At 43.2% G+C, this 20,439-nt stretch overlaps 1 protein-coding gene across 1 annotated transcript; it reads left to right on the top strand.

Annotated features, from left to right (window-relative positions):
* The first annotated feature begins 1,125 nt into the window (after window positions 1-1,125).
* On the top strand, window positions 1,126-20,234 carry zgc:112285 (uncharacterized protein LOC561476 homolog). The gene is made up of 6 exons (XM_063070718.1): window positions 1,126-1,222; window positions 2,423-2,532; window positions 7,829-7,923; window positions 11,839-12,125; window positions 12,962-13,125; window positions 20,055-20,234. The coding sequence occupies exons 1-6, from the start codon at window positions 1,126-1,128 to the stop codon at window positions 20,232-20,234; spliced, it is 933 nt and encodes a 310-aa protein (XP_062926788.1).
* The last annotated feature ends 205 nt before the right edge of the window (window positions 20,235-20,439 follow it).

The following is a 20,439-nucleotide window of genomic DNA, read 5'->3' as shown; positions in this document are numbered from 1 at the left end:
TAGGCAACTCGACCCATTGAGTCTGCTCCACCATTCCATCATGGCTGATTTATTATCCTGCTCAATCCCATTCTCCAGCCTTCTTCCCGTAACCTTTAATGCCCCGACTAATCAAGATTCTATCAACCTCCACTTTAAATATACTCAATGACTTGGCCTTCACAGCCATCTGTGGCAAAGAATTCCACAGATTCACCATCCCCTGGCTAAAGAAATTCCTCCTCATCTCTGTTCTAAATGGACGTCTCTATATTCTGAGGCTGTGGCCTCTGGTCCTAGACTCCCAACATAGGAAACAACCTCTCCACATCCAATCTATCTAGGCCTTTCAGTATTCCATAAGTTTCAATGAGGTTCCCCGCCTCATTCTTCTAAACTCCAGCAAGTACAGACCCATACCCATCAAGCACTTCTTATATGTTAACCGTTTGATTCCCAGATCCATTCTCATGAACTTCTTCTGGACCTTCTCCAATACCAGCACATCTTTTCTTAGATAAGGGACCCAAAAACACTCACAATACTCCAAGTGCAGTCTGACCAATGCCTTATAAAGCCTCAGCATCACATCCTTGCTCTTATATTCTAGTCCTCTTGAAATGAATGCTGACATTGCATTGCCTTCCATATCACTGACCCAACCTGCACGTTAACCTTTAGGGAATCCTGCATGCAGATTCCCAAGTCCCTCTGCACCTCTGACTTTTGAATTTTCTCTCCATTTACCACAAAGTACACATCTTTATTCCTTCTACCAAAATGAATGACCATGCAATTCCCTGTATTATATTCCATCTCCCACTTCTTTGTCTATTCTCCTAATCTGTCTAATTCCTTCTCGAATACAATACACAGTCACTGACCCAGCTGTTTGTGCATGGTCGGTCAAAACATCACTGAAACTACTGATTCACTGTAGGAATGGCTGACAAGCAGGTGCAAAGGCCACACAGAAATATCTGGGCCCATTCTATTTCATGTTTGGTTGTTGTAAAGTAGAACAGGCTAATCCTGGCACAATGGTGTCAATGGAGTCACATGAAAGTTTCTGTGTGCTCTGCACTTATATAAATTATTGAGCAAAGGCGGGGATATTTAGAATTATGCGATGGATGGTTGCTGAACATGTTGGATCAGAGTGAGCCTTTGATTGTCCTTGTATTAATGATAAGTCATGCATTTTATTTTGGGAATGGTCTTCAGCAAAAAGTTGGATTTCTAGGTAAGAGCAGTGAAATTGTCTTCTCATTGAAAAAAGGTTGAAAATCATTTTCTAACCTAAACAATGCTAATGTGAATCAGTAATCAAGTACTGAATGTACGTGTTACAGCTTCTGCACAGCTCCAAGGACCCTGGATCAGTTCTGACCTCAGCTGATGTCTGTGTGACAGAGTTTATTTGTCCTCCCGTGACAATACAGGTTTCCTTCAAGTGTTCTGGTTTCTTCACACATCTTAGAAAACCTGGTTAGTTTTTAAACCGGGTGCTATAATTTGCCTGTTACTATAGAAAAGTGGAGAAAAAACTTTAAAAAGAGAAATTTTTGTATATGTGTGAGAGAATATGTTGTAGGTTACAGGAGAATAAGATGAGGAGATACCAACCAACAAGAAACCAATTACTCTACTCTAATCCTACTGTAACCCAATTGATGTTTCTCACATTTCCATCAACTCCTCTCCCAACCCCAAAGTGTAACACTCGTGAATATACCTGGGGACAATTTACTGGGGCCAATTAAGGTAACAGCTACCATGTTTTTAGGATGTGGGAGGAATCCAGAGGAACCAATGTGGTCACAGGTAGAGCATACAAAATCCACACAGAAGGCACTTGTGGTCAGGATCAAATCTGGGCTGCTGGAGTGCTGAGGCAGTAACTCTACTAGCTATACTACTGTGCAGAGAATTACTTAGAGTCAACATCAATTTGGTACATATGATACATGCTAGAGTTTATGCTCCATATGTCTTTCCGCCTACTCTATTTATCGAATCCTATTAACTTTCTAATTCTTTCTCTCTCAAATGTATATTCAACTTCTCCTTCAATGTCACCCGTCTAGTCATCTCAACTATTCAATGAGACATTGAGTTCAACATAATTACCAAAGCCTGGACACTTAATTCTCTCTAAGTTCACGATTGGATTGATTAGTGCCTGCTTTGCCCTTTTGGCCAGAGCTTTGGAATCCTGCAAGATAGAATTCTCTTACCTTTGTTCATCCTACCAAACCATTTCACAATGTCAAGTCTTCCACCTGTCTCTTCTTGGCCTTTCACTATCTAGAAGAGTCCTGGCCTGTTCAATCTTTCCAGTTTGGCACAGATTACACAGATCAATTCAGTGATAGTGTGTGTTTTCAGATGTCCATGTATTGAGAGGATGTCTTGCTAATACCTACATTTATTGGGTTTTCAGACTGGCCAGAGGATTGCGGCATCCCACAGTTCTTGCCGAATGTAGCTGGAAGGATTATATCTGGGAATGAAGCACGTCCACATTCCTGGCCATGGCAGGTCTCCCTACAGGTAAACAACGAGTTGTGGCGATGGATGGATATGGAATCTTTTGCAACAGGAGTCATAATGGTCAGGTCACCAATGAGTTCATAATATTCTCCCATTTTCTTTTTTTCAAGTATTAAACCTTTTTAAAAGTTGTTATAAATTCTGCATCTGAAAGCATTTGATTTTTCTTTGTTGATGACAAATTAGAACGTAGTCCTCTATTTCCACTGTACCAGTTAGTAGAAAGAGGCACCTCAGAAAACTCTTACATAATTTGGAAAGCTTCCTTTAGTTCCCTTAAGAAATACTATTGGTCTAAACAGGGATTAGACGGATGAAAAATAAACATATTTGAAAATAAACTTGCAACATAAGCAGGGAATAAAAAGTGCAGATTTGATCTTCGAAGTCATGGATGAAATAAAGTTGTGCAATCTCATAAGAAAATATGAGCAGGAATAGGCCACTTAGCCTCTCAAATCTGCTCCTCCATTCAAGGTGATTATGGCTGATTTTACCCTGGCCTCATTCCCCCTTTCTGTTCCAGTTCTCTGTAGTCCTCAATCCCCTGAGGTTTTAAATATGTATCTGCTTCCTCTTTAAATATCCCATAATCTAGCTTCCCAACACTCCAGGGTGCAGAATTCAAAACCTTCTGTGAGAAGAAATTTATAATCACTGCAGCTTTAAATTACTGCACTTTATCTTGTTACCATATCCCCTCATTAGAGGTTATTCCACTTGTGCAAACATTTTAACATCTACACTTTAATGCTCCTTAAGGATCTATTTCAACAAGATCCCCCTTCATTCTTCTAAACACAAATAATAAAGATCTAACTTTTTTATCTATTCATATAGGGCAACCTTTTCTTCCCAATAATTAGTCTAGTTAATCTCTTTTAGGTCATCATAAATATCAGTTTTTCCTTTCTTAAATAGGGGTACCTAAACTTTATACAATACTCAAGATCTGGCCTCATCAGCACCTGTATGTCTTTATGACATAGAAGGAGGTCATTCAGCCCATTGAGTCTATGTCAGCTCACAAAGCAATTCCACACCCCCGGTTACTTTCCCTGTGATTTATTTCCATTAACTCTACTCCACTAGACACAACTTAGAATGATCAATCAGCTTCGCAGCCAGCACATCTTTAGAATGTAGGGAGGAAACTGAAGTAGCACAGGGAGAAGTGCAAACTCAACATATAGAGTATCGGGGCTCAGGTTTCAAGCTGGGTATCTGGAGCTGTGAGGCAGCAGCTCTATCAGCTATGCCACTCCCTAACACCTTCTACAATTACTGCAAATACTTCTCTATTTCTAAACTTTAGATCTCTTATAAGAAAGGCCAATATACCATTTGCCTTCCTCAAAATTTGTTGCAGCTTCCTGTTAACCTTTTGCTGTTCACGTGTAAGAATACTTAAACCCCTCCATGCTTTGCTCATCTACGGTCTTTCTCCATTTAGATAATTGTCTGCTTTTGGATTTTTACCTGACAAACATTATACTCAATTTACACTCATCAAAGTTGCTGGTGAACGCAGCAGGCCAGGCAGCATTTCTAGGAAGAGGTACAGTCGACGTTTCGGGCCAAGACCCTTTGTCAGGACTAACTGAAAGAAGAGTTAGTAAGAGATTTGAAAGTGGGAGGGGGAGGGGGAGATCCAAAATGATAGGAGACGACAGGAGGGGAAGGGATGGAGCCAAGAGCTGGACAGTTGATTGGCAAAAGGGATATGAGAGGATCATGGCACAGGAGGCCGAGGGAGAAAGAAAAAGGGGAGGGGGGAAAACCCAGAGGATGGGCAAGGGGTATAGTGAGAGGGACAGATGGAGAAAAAGGAGAGAGAGAAAAAGAATGTGTGTATATAAATAAATAATGGATGGATGGGGTACTGGGGGAGGTGGGGCATTAGCGAAAGTTTGAGAAGTCAATGTTGACTTCTCAAACTTCCGCTAATGCCCCACCTCCCCCTCGTACCCCATTCGTTATTTATTAGCTATGTGATATGGAGCGTAATGTACATAGTGGGGTTTCAACACACATGCTACCTTTCTTCTTGTGGTACATGTCACAGGTATGCTGTCTGAACAGCTTAGTCACCTAACAGCAGTATATTATGCAAATGGTACGTAGTGCAGCCGTGGTGTACAGATAGCGGAAGGAATCAATGCTTGGTGTAGTGGATAGGATACCTATCAGGAAAGCTTTCTGTTTCAAATAGTGTTGATCTTCTCCCATGGCGCATTCATCTAGGCAGGTGAAGGGTATCTAGTCACATTCTTGACTCGTGCATTGTAGATTATTGAAATTGACAGTACTAAAGGAGACCATTTGGCCCATCAGTTCTCTATGGTTCAAAAATGAACTTCAGGTTAATGCCACTTTCATCTCCTGTACAGAACCCCACTCTTCCATTGCCACTCTGACACTCTTTCAGATTAAATTCTGTCATGAGCCCTTCAGGCCTATGCAGCTAACCATAGAGTAGCTATATTTGTTTATTGTTGTCTTAACTAGAGTCGTTAAGCCCTTTCTGTTTAATCTTGTCAAGTTTATTTTGACTGGCACAGGTTCTCCTTGTTCTGTGATTATTTAAAGTGGACTCCTGATTAGCGCTTATAGCGAGGTCCTTGTTTTGGAGAAGGATTGGTCTCACAGTATCACTTGCTCAAGCAACCATGTTCTGTTGGAATTCCTATGTATAAATTCTTGCTTCCATCTATACATGGGAGTCTGTCGTTCCACTGCACCTGGGTTCAGGGACACCATGATAAAATTGTATTTGCTACTTTGTAACAACTTAAACAAATCATCCATTTTCCCATGTGCTAGAACTTCAACCACCCTGCCACTTTTGGTACCATGAACAAATTTCTTAACTTCACCCCTTACACTTAAATTAAAAGTATTTCTGTGTACAATAAAGCAAAGTGTCTAATACTGAACCTTGTGACACTCCACCACACTTGGGAAAACGCCCATCAACTTTAAACATTGCTTTCTGCCACTGAGACAATCTTAAATCAAACTACCACTTTGCTTATATCATGGGCTTTTATCCACCTTCCACCCTGTCCTCAAATTTACTTGGTCCATTTCTGACACCTCCCTCCCCTTTCTCGATCTCTCTGTCTCCATCTCTGGAGACAGTCTATCTACTGATACCTTTTATAATCCCACTTATTCTCACAGCTACCTGGACGATACCTCTTCCCACTCTGTCACTTGTAAAAGCGCTATCTCTTTCTCTCAGTTCCTCTGTCTCCACCACATCTGCTCTCAGGATGAGGCTTTTCGTTCCAAAACTAATGAGATGTCCTCCTCCTTCAAAGAAAGGGGCTTCCCTTCCTCCAACATCAACGCTGCCCTCACCTGCATCTCCTCCATTTCATGCACGTCTGCTCTCACTCCATTCTCCCACCGCCACACCAGGGATAGAATTCCTCTTGTCCTCACCTCCCACCCTATGCATCCAGCACATAATTCTCTGTACCTTCCACCGTCTCCAATGGGATCCCACCATCAAGTACATCTCCCCCCCTCCTGCTTTCCGCAGGGATCATGTGACCTATGTGACTCCCTTGTCCAGTCGTCCCTCCCCACCGATCTCCTTGCAAGCGGAACAAGTGCCACACCTGCCCCTGCACCTTTTCCTTCACTACTATTCAGGGTCCCAAACAGTCCTTCCAGGTGAGGCAACACTTCTCCTGAGAGTCTGTTAGGGTCATCTACTGTATCCAGTGCTCCCAGTGTGGTCTCCTGTATATCGGTGAGACCCGACGTAGATGAGACTGCTTTGCTGAACACCTATGCTCTGTCCACCAGAAAAAGTGGGATCTCCGTGTAGCCACCCATTTCAATTCCATTTCCCATTCCCATTCCAATATGTCAGTCCATGGCCTCCTCTACTGCAGCGATGAGGCCACACTCAAGTTGGAGGAGGAATACCTTACATTCCGTCTGGGTAGCCTCCAACCTGATGGCATGACAATTGACTTTTTGAACTTGCCACCCTCCCCCCCCCTTCACCATTGCCCATTCCTGTTTACTTCTCTCACCTTCTCTCCTGACTTGCCCATCACCTCCCTCTGGTGCTCCTTCCCCTTTCCTTTCTTCCATAGCCTTCAGTCGTCTACTATCAGATTCCCCTGCCTCCAGCCCTTTATCTCTTTCACCTATCAACTTCCCAGCTCTTTACTTCAGCCCCTTCTCTCTCCCAGTTTCACCTACCGCTGTGTGCTGCTTCCTCCCCACCTTTTTACTCTGACTTCTCCCCTTCATTTCCAGTCCTGATAAAGGGTCTCCCCTTGAAACAACAATTGTTTACTCTTTTCCATAGATGCTGCCTGGCCTGCTGAGTTCCTCCAGCATTTTGTGAGTGCTGCTTTGGGTTTTCAGCATCTGAAGATTTTCTCTTGTTTGTGATGGGCTTTTACTTCTGCTTTGTGGGACCTTTATCAAATGCTTTGCTAAAATTCTTGTATTCTACATCAAATACTCTCCCCTTATTGATATTTCTTGTTATCCTTTCTAAAAATCAACTGTTAATCAAATGAAGTCTGTAAGTGAGAGACTTGGAGGAAGTAACTCCGAATCTGAACTGTTTTTGTCGCTGTGATATTATATAGTTAATTCCATTGGTATTCCCAAGGATGTTATTGGTGGGGTCCAAGTTACAGAAATGCAACTGAATGTCAGAAGTAAAACAATACCATAAGGCATAGGAGCAGAATTAGATGATTTAGCCTACTGAGTCTGCTCCACCATTCTATCACGGCTGATTTACTGTATTATCCCTCTTAACCTCATTCTCCTACCCCTTCTCCCCATTACCTTTGATGTTCTTACTAATGAAGAACCAATCAACCTCCACACTAAATATACCCAATGACTTGGCCTCCACAGCCATCTATGACAAAAAATTCCACAGATTTATCACTGTCTGTTTAAAGAAGTTCCTCCTCATCTGTTTTCTAAATGGGGACATCCTTGTATTCTGAGACCATGCCCCCTGGTGCTAGACTCCCCTACTGTAGGAAACATCCTCTCCATGACCACTCTACCTAGGCTTTTCAAAATTTCATAGGTTTCAATGAGATTCTCCCTTCATTATTCTAACCTCTAGTGAGTACAGACCCAGAGCCATCAAACTCTCCCCATACGTTAACCCTTTCATTCCCAGGTTAGGCTCTTTCTTGACGATGGTCATTGTCTGGCATGTGTGAGGTAACTATTACTTGTGATTAAACAGAACATACTTGGCTATCATTTCTTGCTGTAGTTACAAGTTCTTCTCTCTTGCTAGGAGCGTCGTCAGGGGAGTAAATCCTACAGCCACATATGTGGAGGAACACTCATTCACAGCCACTGGATCCTGACTGCAGCACACTGCTTTCAAAAGTAAGCAATGGTTTGAGGCAAGGTGTATGAATAACATACCATAAAAAGAGGTGGGGAGGTTTGCCTGCATTACTGAGTCAGGCAGGAGGGCATAGGTAAAAACTTGGCCACTAGTATCTTTGGATCTATCCCATACAAAGCCAGCGATAGAAAAAGACATTAAGCTTTGCACTTAGCTAGGGGCATGTCCAGGGCAGCAGCTCCCTTGGGAATTCTCTTATTCTTAAGATGCATGGAATTCAGGACAAGATTTTGAGTCCTCAAAAAATGTGGACTTCACTGAGGCACTGAAGTGGGTGATGCCAAAACCAAAGTAGTATCTTGGATCCACAAAGGTTAAATAAGATATGATTGGACCACTTACAAAGAAGAGAATAATACACATACCTCATATGGGAGTGAGAAGGGAAGGTGGTGTAGAACACAAACGCTCTGCTCTCCACTCCCTCCGCACTAATCTTAACCTTACTATAAAACCCGTCCATAAGGGGGGTGCTGTTGTAGTCTGACGTACTGACCTCTACCTTGCTGAGGCACAGCGACAACTCACAGATACCTCCTCTTATTTACCCCTCGATCATGACCCCACTAAGGAGCACCAGGCCATTGTCTCTCACACCATCACCAACTTTATCAGCTCAGGGGCTCTCCCATCCACTGCCACCAATCTTATAGTTCCCACACCCCGCACTTCCCGTTTCTACCTCCTACCCAAGATCCACAAACCTGCCCGCCCAGGTAGACCCATTGTCTCAGCTTGTTCCTGCCTCACTGAATTCATTTCTGCATACCTCGACACTGTTTTATCCCCCCTTGTTCAATCCCTTCCCACCTATGTTTGTGACACTTCTCACACTCCGAATATTTTCAAAGATTTTAAGTTCCCTGGCCCCCACCACATTATTTTCACCATGGATGTCCAGTCCCTATATACCTCCATTCCCCCACCAGGAAAGTCTCAAAGCTCTCCACTTCTTTTTGGATTCCAGACCCAACCAGTTCCCTTCTATCACCACTCTCCTCTGTCTAGTGGAATTAGTCCTTACTCCTAATAATTTTTCCTTTGGCTCCTCCCACTTCCTCCAAACTAAAGGTGTAGCTATGGGCAACCGTATGGGTCCCAGCTATGCCTGCCTTTTTGTTGGCTTTGTGGAACAATCCATGTTCCAAGCCTATACCAGTATCTGTCCCCCACTTTTCCTTCGCTACATCGACGACTGCATTGATGATGCTTCCTGCACTCATGCTGAGCTCATTGACTTTATTAACTTTGCCTCCAACTTTCACCCTGCCCTCAAGTTTACCTGGTCCATTTCCAACACCTTCCTCCCCTTCCTTAATCTTTCTGTCTCTATCTCTGGAGACAGCTTATCTACTGATGTCTACTATAAGCCTACTGACTCTCACAGCTACCTGGATTATTCCTCTTCCTACCCTGTCTCTTGCGAAAATGCCATCCCCTTCTCGCAATTCCTCCGTCTCCGCCACATCTGCTCTCAGGACGAGGCTTTTCATTCCAGGACGAAGGAGATGTCCTCCTTTTTTAAAGAAAGGGGCTTCCCTTCCTCCACCATCAACTCTGCTCTCAAACGCATCTCTCCCATTTCACACACATCTGCTCTCACCCCATCCTCCCGCCACCCCACTAGGAATAGGGTTCCCCTTGTCCTCACCTACCACCTCACTAGCCTCTGGGTCCAATATATAATTCTCCGTAACTTCCACCACCTCCAACAGGATCCCACCACCAAGCACATCTTTCCCTCCCCGCCCCCCCCGCTTTCCACAGGGATCGCTCCCTACGCGACTCCCTTGTCCATTCGTCCCCCCCATCCCTTCCCACCAATCTCCCTCCTGGCACTTATCCTTGTAAGCGGAACAAGTGCTACACATGCCCTTACACTTCCTCCCTTACCACCATTCAGGGCCCCAAACAGTCCTTCCAGGTGAGGCAACACTTCACCTGTGAGTCGGCTGGGGTGATACACTGCGTCCGGTGCTCCCGATGTGGCCTCCTATATATTTGCGAGACCCAACGCAGACTGGGAGATCGTTTTGCTGAACACCTACGCTCTGTCCGCCAGAGAAAGCAGGATCTCCCAGTGGTAACACATTTTAATTCCACATCCCATTCCCATTCTGATACTGTACATCTATCCACGGCCTCCTCTACTGTCAAGATGAAGCCACACTCAGGTTGGAAGAACAACACCTTATATTCCGTCCGGGTAGCCTCCAAACTGATGGCATGAACATCGACTTCTCTAACTTCCGTTAATGTCCCACCTCCCCTTCGAACTCCATCCTTTCTTTCTTTCTTTCTTTCTTTCTTTCTTTCTTTATTTATCTATCTATCTATCTATCTATCTATCTATCTATCTATCTATCTATCTATCTATCTATCTCTTTCTGTTCTCCCTCTGTCCCTCTCACTGTAACTCCTTGCCCATCCTCTGGGCCTCCCGTCCCATGATATCTCCTCCTTCTCCAGCCTCGTATCCCTTTTGCCAATCAATTTTCCAGCTCTTAGCTCCATCCCTCCCCCTCCTGTCTTCTCCTATCATTTCTGATCTCCCCCTCCCCCTCCCACTTTCAAATCTCTTACTGTCTCTTCTTTCAGTTAGTCCTGACGAAGGGTCTCGGCCCAAAACGTCGATGGCACCTCTTCCTATAGATGCTACCTGGCCTGCTATATTCACCAGCATTTTTTGTGTGTGTTGCCACACATAAGGTTGCTTACCAAATTAAGAGCCCATGATATTACAGGAAAGTTACTAGCATGAATACAGCATTGGCTGATTGGTAGGAGGCAGCGAGTGGGAATAAAAGGATACTTTCCTGGTTGGTTGCCAGTCATGAGTAGTGTTCCGCAGGGGTCAGTGTTGGGACCATTTCTTTTGATGCTGTATATTAATGATTTAAATGATCAAATACATGGCTTTGTTGCCAGGTTTGCAGATGATATGAAGATTGGTGGAGGGGCAGGAAGTGTTGAGGAAACAAGAAGGCTGCAGAATGACTTAGACAGATTAGGAGAATGGGCAAGAAAGTGGCAAATGAAATACAATGTTGGAAAATGCATGGCCACGCACTTTGGTAGAAGAAGTAAATGTGCAGATTATATTCTAAACGGGGAGAAAATCTGAAAATCTGAGATGCAAAGGGACTTGGGAATCCTTGGGCAAAATACCCTCAAGGTTAACTTGTAGGTTGAGTCAGTGGTGAGGAAGGCAAATGCAATGTTAGCATTCATTTCAAGAGGTCTAAAATATAAAAGCAGGGATGTGATGCTAAGGCTTTATAAGACACTGGTGAGGCCTCACCTTGAGTACTGTGAACAGTTTAGTGCTCCTTATCTAAGAAAAGATGCTGGTATTGGACAGTGTTCAGAGGCGGTTCACAAGGATGATTCCGGGAATGAAAGGGTTATCATATGAGGTAAGCTTGACAGTTCAGGGCCTGTACTCACTGGAATTTAGAAGGATGAGGGGGAATCTCATTGAAACCTTTTGAATGTTGAAAGGCCTAGACAGAGTAGATGTGGAAAGGATGTTTCCCTTGGTGGGGGAGTCTAAGACATGAGGGCACAGCCTCTGGATAGAGGGGCATCCATTTAAAACAGATGCAGACAAGATTCTTTAGCCAGATGGTGGTGAATTTGTGGAATTTATTATCACAGGCATCTGTGAAGGCCCCGTCGTTGGGTGTATTTATGGCAGAGATTGATAGGTTCTTGATTGGCCACAGCATCAAAGAGAGAAGGCCGGGGAGTAGGGCTGAAGAGGGGAAAAAAAAGATCAGCCATGAAATGGTGGAGCAAGCTCAACAGGCCAAATAGCCTAATTCTGCTCTTATGTCTTATGGCCTTATGATCCTTGAAATTTAACTCTTGACCCAAACCTTTGTCCATTCCAGAGGGAAAAGGAAAGCAGTGGATACAGCTAATTGGCGCATTGTACTTGGTAAACACAACCTGAATCATTCAGAACGAACCGAAAAGATCTATCGTGTGAAAAGAATTTACAGACACGAGCGCTTTTACTACCCGCGCCACAGTGAAATTGACAATGACATTGCCTTGGTCAGATCAGCAGTGGCCATTTCACAAAACAACTATATCCGATATGCTTGTATGCCCAAGAAGGACATCCGACTACAGTCTGGTCAGCCATGTTGGGCCACAGGATGGGGTGCAACAAGAGGTAAGACGAGATTTAAAGAATGAATTGGTGACAACAAGAAACAATTCATCTGCTTCTCAAACATATCTTCAAATGCAAAACAGGAAGGGGAGGGAATGAGTCCCCATATCCTCATGGTTTTCCAGAATCTGCCTAGTGAGTCGGAAAGGCAATTCATGAAATTATTTTTCCCAGTTAATTTTGTTTCTTTCGGAGAATGGGGTGGCTGGCTTTGTGGGAGATGAACTAAATAAAGTAGCATTATCACAGTAATGACAAAGTTTGTTACACCACTCAATGTTTTTCCTTTCTACTATTTCCATAAGTTAATTTGCTTGGGAAGAAAAATCATCCACTACAAGTTGATTTTGAGGTCCTTCAAAGGTTTCACATTATTTGACAATATTCTTTCTTTCAGTTTTGTCTTTGGAAGACAGAGTAACATAAACCTAATTTTCTACAATTCAAAAAGAAAATTATTAAAATATAATCATTCTTCCTACAGTTTGATGAGCTGATGGGCTGTGCAGCCAAAGAATGATGGACAGAGTTTGTAAAGAAATGGTAATTGGGAACCAAAACATAAGGATTGACCATTAATTGCCCATTTTCTTCTGAAAAGGAATTTGGGGTTTCAATTTGAAGACTCTGCAGCAAAGTATAATTCTAGAACGTTGGTCTCAAATATGTGCTCAGGCAAGGGGACTTAAGCCCACATCCTGACCAAGGCTAAATATCGATTTCCACATCAGCACCCTGTGAAATGAGGAAGCAAGCCTTACCTGACACTCCAGGAATAAGCAGTAGTGTGGTATTTGACCACTCAAGTCTGCCTTGCTCTTTTCTTTTCTTTACAGTACAAAAGGAAAATGTTGTTTTATCTGAAGTGCTGAACCAAGCCAGAATGCCAATCATTGATCATCAGACCTGCAAAATGAAGAAGTTCTGGGGGGATCGAGTGCGTAGCACAATGATTTGTGCTGGCTTGAAAGATATAGAGGGGTCTCCTGCCGCTTGTCAGGTACTTGGAAAGAATCTGGTTGGAGGTTAACAGCACCTATTCCCCTCATCAGCTTCTCCTCTGTACCCTTGTATCATCCTTTTAAATAGATCAGAAATGTACATTTAATATGAACTTTCATATGAAGGACACATTTCACAGGCTAGGACTTTATTCCTTGGAACATAGAAAATTGAGTGGAGATTTGATAGCGGTATATAAAATTATGAGCGTATATATAGGGTAAGTGCAAGCAGGCCTTTTCCACTGAGTTGGGTGAAACTACAATCAGAGGTCATGGGTTAAGGGTGAAAGGCAAAAAGTTTAAAGGGAACATGAGGGGAAACTTCTTCATTCAGATGGTCATGAAAGTGTGGAATAAGCTGCCAGCACAGGTGCTGCACATGAGCTCAATTTCAATGTTTAAGAGAAGTTTGGATAGGTACATGGATGGAAGGATATGGTACTGGTGCAGGTCCTGGAGTGGCAATTTAAATGGTTTGGATGGACTAGATGGGCTGAAGGGCCTGTTTCTCTGCTGCACTTCTCTATGACTCTATGACAAAAATATTTTGCAGAGATCGTTTCTGTCTAAAATGAGCCCTGAGTCCATGGGAACCCTTTCTGTATTATCTGTATGCCCACAGTCTTTGATTGCCATCTGGGCAATATAATAAGTCCTCTTCTTATTTGTAGGTAGTTCCTCAGGAACAAGGGTAACTCCAGCTCTGCACACTCTGGGGTGGTTGATGTCAATGTGGGATCCACAAATTCTGCTCTATATAGACAGGGTAGGAGGTGATTGATAGGGTGGGCAGATGGGCAGCTTGGGAGTTGGTGAATTTTATCTGCTTTTATGCTGAATTTCTGTGTGCTCCCAACAAATGGACACAAGGCTCTCAATGGAGTATTAAGTTGTTCTTGTCATTCTGAGCAGTCAGAGGCCAGAATACCCACAGTAGTGGGTATGTTGTGTATCTGCAGGAAAGCACTGAGATATTCCCTTTCCTCTGTCCGGTGGTAATCTCTTTCTGTGACCAAACTCAGAAACTCCCAGTTCAGTCCCTTCCTACTTACATCCATGACACTTCACATGCTCTGGATCTTCTCAATGATTTCAGGTCCCTTAGCCCCCATTGTATTATTTTTACTAGGGATGTCCAGTCCCTCTACACCTCCATCCCCCACCAGGAAGGCCTCAAAGCTCTTCACTTTTTTCTAGACACACGACCTAACCAGTTCTCCTCCCCCACTACTCTCCTCTGCCTAGCAGAACTTGACCTCACTCAAAATAATTTCTCCTTTAGCTCCTCTCACTTCCTTCAAACAAAAGGTGTAGCCATGGGCACTCACGTGGGCCACAGCTATGTGGAACAGCCTATGTGCCAAGCCCACACTGGTGACAGTCCCACACTTCTCCTTCGCTACATCTATGACTGCATTGGTGCCGTTTCCTGCACCCATGCTGAACACGTCAACTTACATCAACTTCACCTCCAACTTCCACCCTGCCCTCAAATTTACCTGGTCTACTTCTAGCACCTCCCTCCCCTTTCTCCACCTCACTGTCTCTATCTCTGAAGACGGCTTATCCACTGATGTCTATTATGAACCCATGGATTCTCACAGCAACCTGGACTATACCTCTTCCCACCCTGTTACTTAAGTGCCATCCCCTCAATTCCTCTGCCTCTGCCCTCAGGATGAGGCTTTTCATTCCAGAGCTAAGGAGATGTCCTCCTTCTTCAAAGAAAGGGGCTTCCCTTCCTCCATCAGCGCTGCCCTCAACCACATCTCTTCCATTTCACACACATCTGTTCTTACCCCATTCTCCCACCACTCTACCAGGGATAGGGTTCCTCTTGTCCTCTCCTACGACCCCACCAGCCTCTGTATCCAGCACATAATTCTCTGAAACTTCTGTCATCTCCAACAGGACCCCACCACCAAGCACATCTCCCCCCCCCCCACTTTCTGCTTTCTGTAGGGATCGCTCCCCAAGTGACTCCCTTGTCCATTTGTCCCTCCCCACTGATCTCCCTCCTGGCACTTATCCTTGCAAGTGGACCAGTATTACACCTGCCCCTACACCTCCTCCCTCACTACCATTCAGGGCTCTAAACACTTCACCTGTGAGTCTGTTGGGGTCATATACTGTGTCCGATGCTCCTGGTGTGGCCTCCTGTATATTGGTGAGACCCAATGTAGATTGGGAGACTGTTTCGCTGAGCACCTACCCTCCATCTGTCTGAAAAAGCAGGAACTCCCAATGGTCGCCCATTTTAATTCCACTTCCATTCTCAGTCCCATGTCTATCCATGGCCTTCGCCACTGTCGTGATGAGGCCACACTCAGGTTGGAGGAGCAACATCTTATATTTTGTCTGGGTAGCCTCCAACCTGATGCACGAACATTTGATTTCTCTAACTTCCAGTAATGCACCCCACCCCTCCTCTCCTTCACCATTTCCCATCTCCTCGTCCCTCTCCCACCTTATCTCCTTGCCTGCCCATCACCTCCCTCTGGTGCTCCTCTCCTTTCTCTTTCTTCCACGGCCTTCTGTCTCTTTTACCAATTTACTTCTCAGCTCTTTACTTCATCCCCTCCCCCTTCAGGTTTCACCTATCACCTTGTTTTCCCTCTCGCCCCTCCCCCCACCTTTTGAACCTACTCCTCAGATTTATTTTTCCAATCCTGCCGAAGGGTTTCAGCCCAAAACGTCAACTGTACTCTTTCCCTGGATGCTGACTGGCCTACTGAGTTGCTCCAGCATTTTGTGTGTGTTGCTCAGAACAGGGTGCCTGTACCTGGAGAGTGGTGTTTGATAAGCCAACAACATGACCTGATCAATGAAAGGGACTAAATGTAACCAGGGCATCACTGTTGGGTTTGTTGGCCTAACAGCGGGAGAGATTGCTTATTCTGCCATTGTACTCAGAAGGTTGTTGGTAAATATCGCTTCAGTGCTCTGAAATGCCTGTTGAGATAGTCAGAGGTGCATAGGCAGCTGTGGATTATTTTCAAAGTAAATTTATTATCATAGTACATATATGTCATCATATACGATGCTGAGATTCATTTTCTTACAGGCAATCACAGTAAATACAAGAAACACAATAGAGTCAATGAAAGACCACAGCCACCAGGAGGGACAACAAGCAATGAGCAAAAACAACAACCTGAGCAAATACAAAAAGAAAGATGTAAAAATAAATAATAATAATAATAATAATTTTGGCATAATATCTTAGTCCAAAACTAATCTGGAAAACTTACAGAGAAAAATAAGAAATGAAATGACAAATTTTACAGAACACTATGTACATTTGGACACACTTAGATTAAAACTACCTAGGACAGAAGGAGGGAGGGGAATAACAGACATAAAAATTTAAAACAACAAACAGATAAAACTTCAAAGGATATATTTTCATCAACCAAATCAGGATTCAGCACGTCATATGGGCAAATGCAAATCTGATAAGTATACACATCTAAACTTAAATAAAAGCACAATCCAGAAAAATGAAGACATTATCACTATAGAAGGAAAAGTTAACCAATGGAAGAGACCTCTTCCCAGAAACAGAGAGTTTTTTTGTGGCAATTCAGGACCAGGCAGTTAACACAAATAATAATCAAAAATATATAACAAAAGACCAACAAATTAAAGACGCAGAAATGGCAAGAGAAACCAGAAACAACAGCAGTTTAATGCAATCTGATTACTTACACAAGCACAATCAAGTGGTAAACATCATTCACCAAAACTGTGCTTTAAAGTACAAACTCAAAAACAACAGCATACTTTACTATAAATACAAACCTGATCCAGTTTCAGTGTCAGAGTCCCACAGATCATATTAAACCAATCTGTTATTACAGATAGGAAAGTCCATAATAACCATCCAGATATAATAATACAGGATAAGCATTCAAGAACAACTTATTTAATAGATATAGCCATTCCAAACACACATAGCATTCAGAAATCAATAAGTGAAAACACCAGAAATATGCTGAATTAAAAGAGTAAATTGAAAGACTATGGAATATGAACAGTTATTTATTGTCAATAGAGAATAGTAATATCTACAACTGGTATCATTCTACACAATAGCATTAAATAATTAGTCCTACACAACATTTACATAAATTTCCAGAAAGCCACAATACTAAACACCACTGGAGTAATCCAAAAGTTCCTAGCAATTGAGAAATTAGTGTGATTGGCTATGCCTGTACCTCAGGCTTTACCAGTCTGAGCTGAGAAAAAAACTAAAAATACAACAATAATAACAATAAATAAATAAACAATAAATATTAAGAACGTGAGATGAACTCCTTGAAAGTCAGTCCACAGGCTATGGGAACAGTTCAGTGATGGGGCCAGTGACGTTGAGTGAAGTTATCCTCTCTGTTTCAAGAGCTTGGTAGTTGAGGGGAAATAACTGTTCCAGAACCTGGTGGTGCGGGTTCTGAGGCACCTGTATCTTCTTCCTGATGAAAGCAGTGAGAAGAGAGCATGGCCTGGATAGAGGGAGTCCTTGATGATGGATGTTGCATTCCTGGGACAGCGCTCCGTGTAGACGTGCTCAATAGTGGGCATGCTTTAACTGTGAGGGACAGTGCCGTATCCACTACTTTTTATAGGCTTTTCCATACAAGGACCATAAGACCATAAGACCATAAGACAAAGGAGCAGAAGTAGGCCATTCGGCCCATCGAGTCTGCTCCGCCATTTTATCATGAGCTGATCCATTTTATCCTATTTAGTCCCACTGCCCCGCCTTCTCACCATAACCTTTGATGTCCTGGCTACTCAGATACCTATCAATCTCTGCCTTAAATACACCCAATGACTTGGCCTCCACTGCTGCCCGTGGCAACAAATTCCATAGATTCACCACCCTCTGACTAAAAAAATTTCTTCGCATTTCTGTTCTGAAAGGGCGCCCTTCAATCCTGAAGTCATGCCCTCTCGTACTAGACTCCCCCATCATGGGAAACAACTTTGCCACATCCACTCTGTCCATGCCTTTTAACATTCGAAATGTTTCTATGAGGTCTCCCCTCATTCTTCTAAACTCCAAGGAATACAGTCCAAGAGCAGACAAACGTTCCTCATATGTTAACCCTCTCATTCCCGGAATCATTCTAGTGAATCTTCTCTGTACCCTCTCCAACGTCAGCACATCCTTTCTTAAATAAGGAGACCAAAACTGCCCACAGTACTCCAAGTGAGGTCTCACCAGCGCCTTATAGAGCCTCAACATCACATCCCTGCTCCTATACTCTATTCCTCTAGAAATGAATGCCAACATTGCATTCGCCTTCTTCACTACCGACTCAACCTGGAGGTTAACTTTAAGGGAATCCCGTATGAGGACTCCCAAGTCCCGTTGCATCTCAGAACTTTGAATTCTTTCCCCATTTAAATAATAGTCTGCCCGTTTATTTTTTCTGCCAAAGTATATAACCATACACTTTCCAACATTGTACTTCATTTGCCACTTCTCTGCCCATTCTTCCAATCTATCCAAGTCTCTCTGCAGACTCTCCGTTTCCTCAGCACTACCAACCCCTCCACCTATCTTCGTATCGTCAGCAAACTTAGCCACAAAGCCATCTATTCCATAATCCAAATCGTTGATGTACAATGTAAAAAGAAGCAGCCCCAACACGGACCCCTGTGGAACACCACTGCTAACTGGCAGCCAACCAGAATAGGATCCCTTTATTCCCACTCTCTGTTTCCTGCCAATCAGCCAACGCTCTATCCACGTATGTAACTTTCCTGTAATTCCATGGGCTCTTATCTTGTTAAGCAGCTCATGTGTGGCACCTTGTCAAAGGCCTTCTAAAAATCCAAATATACAACATCCACTGCATCCCCCTTGTCTAGCCTACTGGTAATTTCCTCAAAAAATTGTAATAGGTTTGTCAGGCAGGATTTTCCTTTAAGGAATCCATGCTGAGTTCTGCCTATCTTGTCATATGCAGGACATTGGTGTTCCCGTACCAGGCCATGATGAAGAAGGCAAGGCAGCAGCTATATTTCATTAGGAGTTTGAGGAGATTTAGTTTGTCACATAAACACTCAAAAAAACTTCTACAGATGTACTGTAAAGAGCATTCTGTCAGGCCACATCACCGTCTGATATGGGGGGGGGGGCGGGAGGTGGCTACTGCACAGGATCGAAAGAAGCTAAGGAACGAAAGTTGTTAAGTTAATCAGCTCCATCTTGGGTACTAGCCTCTGTAGAATCTAAGACATGTTCAAGGAGTGGTGCCTCAGAAAGGCAGCGTCCATTATTAAGGACCCCTATCACCCAGGGCATGCACTCTTCTCATTGTCACTGTCAGGAAGGACGTACAGAAGCCTGAAAGTACACACTCAGCAATTCAGGAACCGTTTCCTCCCCTCTGCCATCTGATTTCTAAATGGACATTGAACCCATGAACACCACCTCACTTTTTTATATTATTTGTTTCTGTACTATTTTTAATTTAACTATTTAAAATACATGTATATACCTACCGTAATAGACGTACCGCATTGTACGGCTGACACTAAGTTAACAAATTTCACAACATACGTCGGTGATTTTAAACCTGATTCTGATTCTCATACTAAAATAGTATGAGGATAATGTTTAGTTGTAATGACTAGAATGTAAAAATATAAGAAATAGAAGCAAAATCTACAAGACCATTAGGACTGTTGTGCTTGCTCCCATTAAAAGTCATGGATAAGACAAGCACTTCATTCATAAAATGCATCATGGTGCCACCATAGGCATATTACAGGGTTTCCTGTATGTGATGGTAGACAATGAAATCCATTTTGATGCTGTGTCACTAGGATTCACTGTGTAATGATGGGCTTCTGAGATTCACTGCGTACGACTGTATTGTACTGGGACTCATTGCAGTTTGTTGTGTTTCAGGGAGACTCTGGTGGCCCTCTTCTTTGCCAGAACAGCTCAGGTAAATGGGAAGTTCATGGTGTGGTCAGTTTTGGACCCATGGGCTGCATTGGTGAGAACAAGCCAAGCGTATTTACCAGAATCACCGCCTACCTCCCCTGGATTGAGAAAACAAAAATAAGAGATTTTTTCTTAGACTGATGCCCCATTCTCAGCTCAATATTATTCACTGGGGAAAAAAATTACATAAAAATAAAAGCTTTTGAAGGGAAGTTATTGACTGTCTTTAAATTTCTGTCTCCTTAAACTGTGGATAGCTTGAAGGAAGAGGGAATGTGGAATGTAGTTCTTCAGAAAGAAAGAGAAAGCTGGGTCAAAGCACTTCACAACCAATTAAGTGCTTAGA

The sequence above is a fragment of the Mobula hypostoma genome, chromosome 18 (genome assembly GCF_963921235.1).
Source record: "Mobula hypostoma chromosome 18, sMobHyp1.1, whole genome shotgun sequence".
NCBI classification, from domain to species: domain Eukaryota; kingdom Metazoa; phylum Chordata; class Chondrichthyes; order Myliobatiformes; family Myliobatidae; genus Mobula; species Mobula hypostoma.
The sequence above is the reverse complement of the archived record's forward strand: the minus strand, read 5'-3'. Positions and strand labels throughout refer to the sequence as shown.

Coding starts and splice junctions, on each gene's coding strand:
- zgc:112285 (XM_063070718.1), top strand. CDS start 1,126: ATGTTGGATCAGAGTGAGCCTTTGATTGTCCTTGTATTAATGATAAGT. Junction 2,533..7,828: donor CATGGCAGGTCTCCCTACAG/GTAAACAACGAG, acceptor CTCTCTTGCTAG/GAGCGTCGTCAGGGGAGTAA. Junction 13,126..20,054: donor GGTCTCCTGCCGCTTGTCAG/GTACTTGGAAAG, acceptor GTTGTGTTTCAG/GGAGACTCTGGTGGCCCTCT.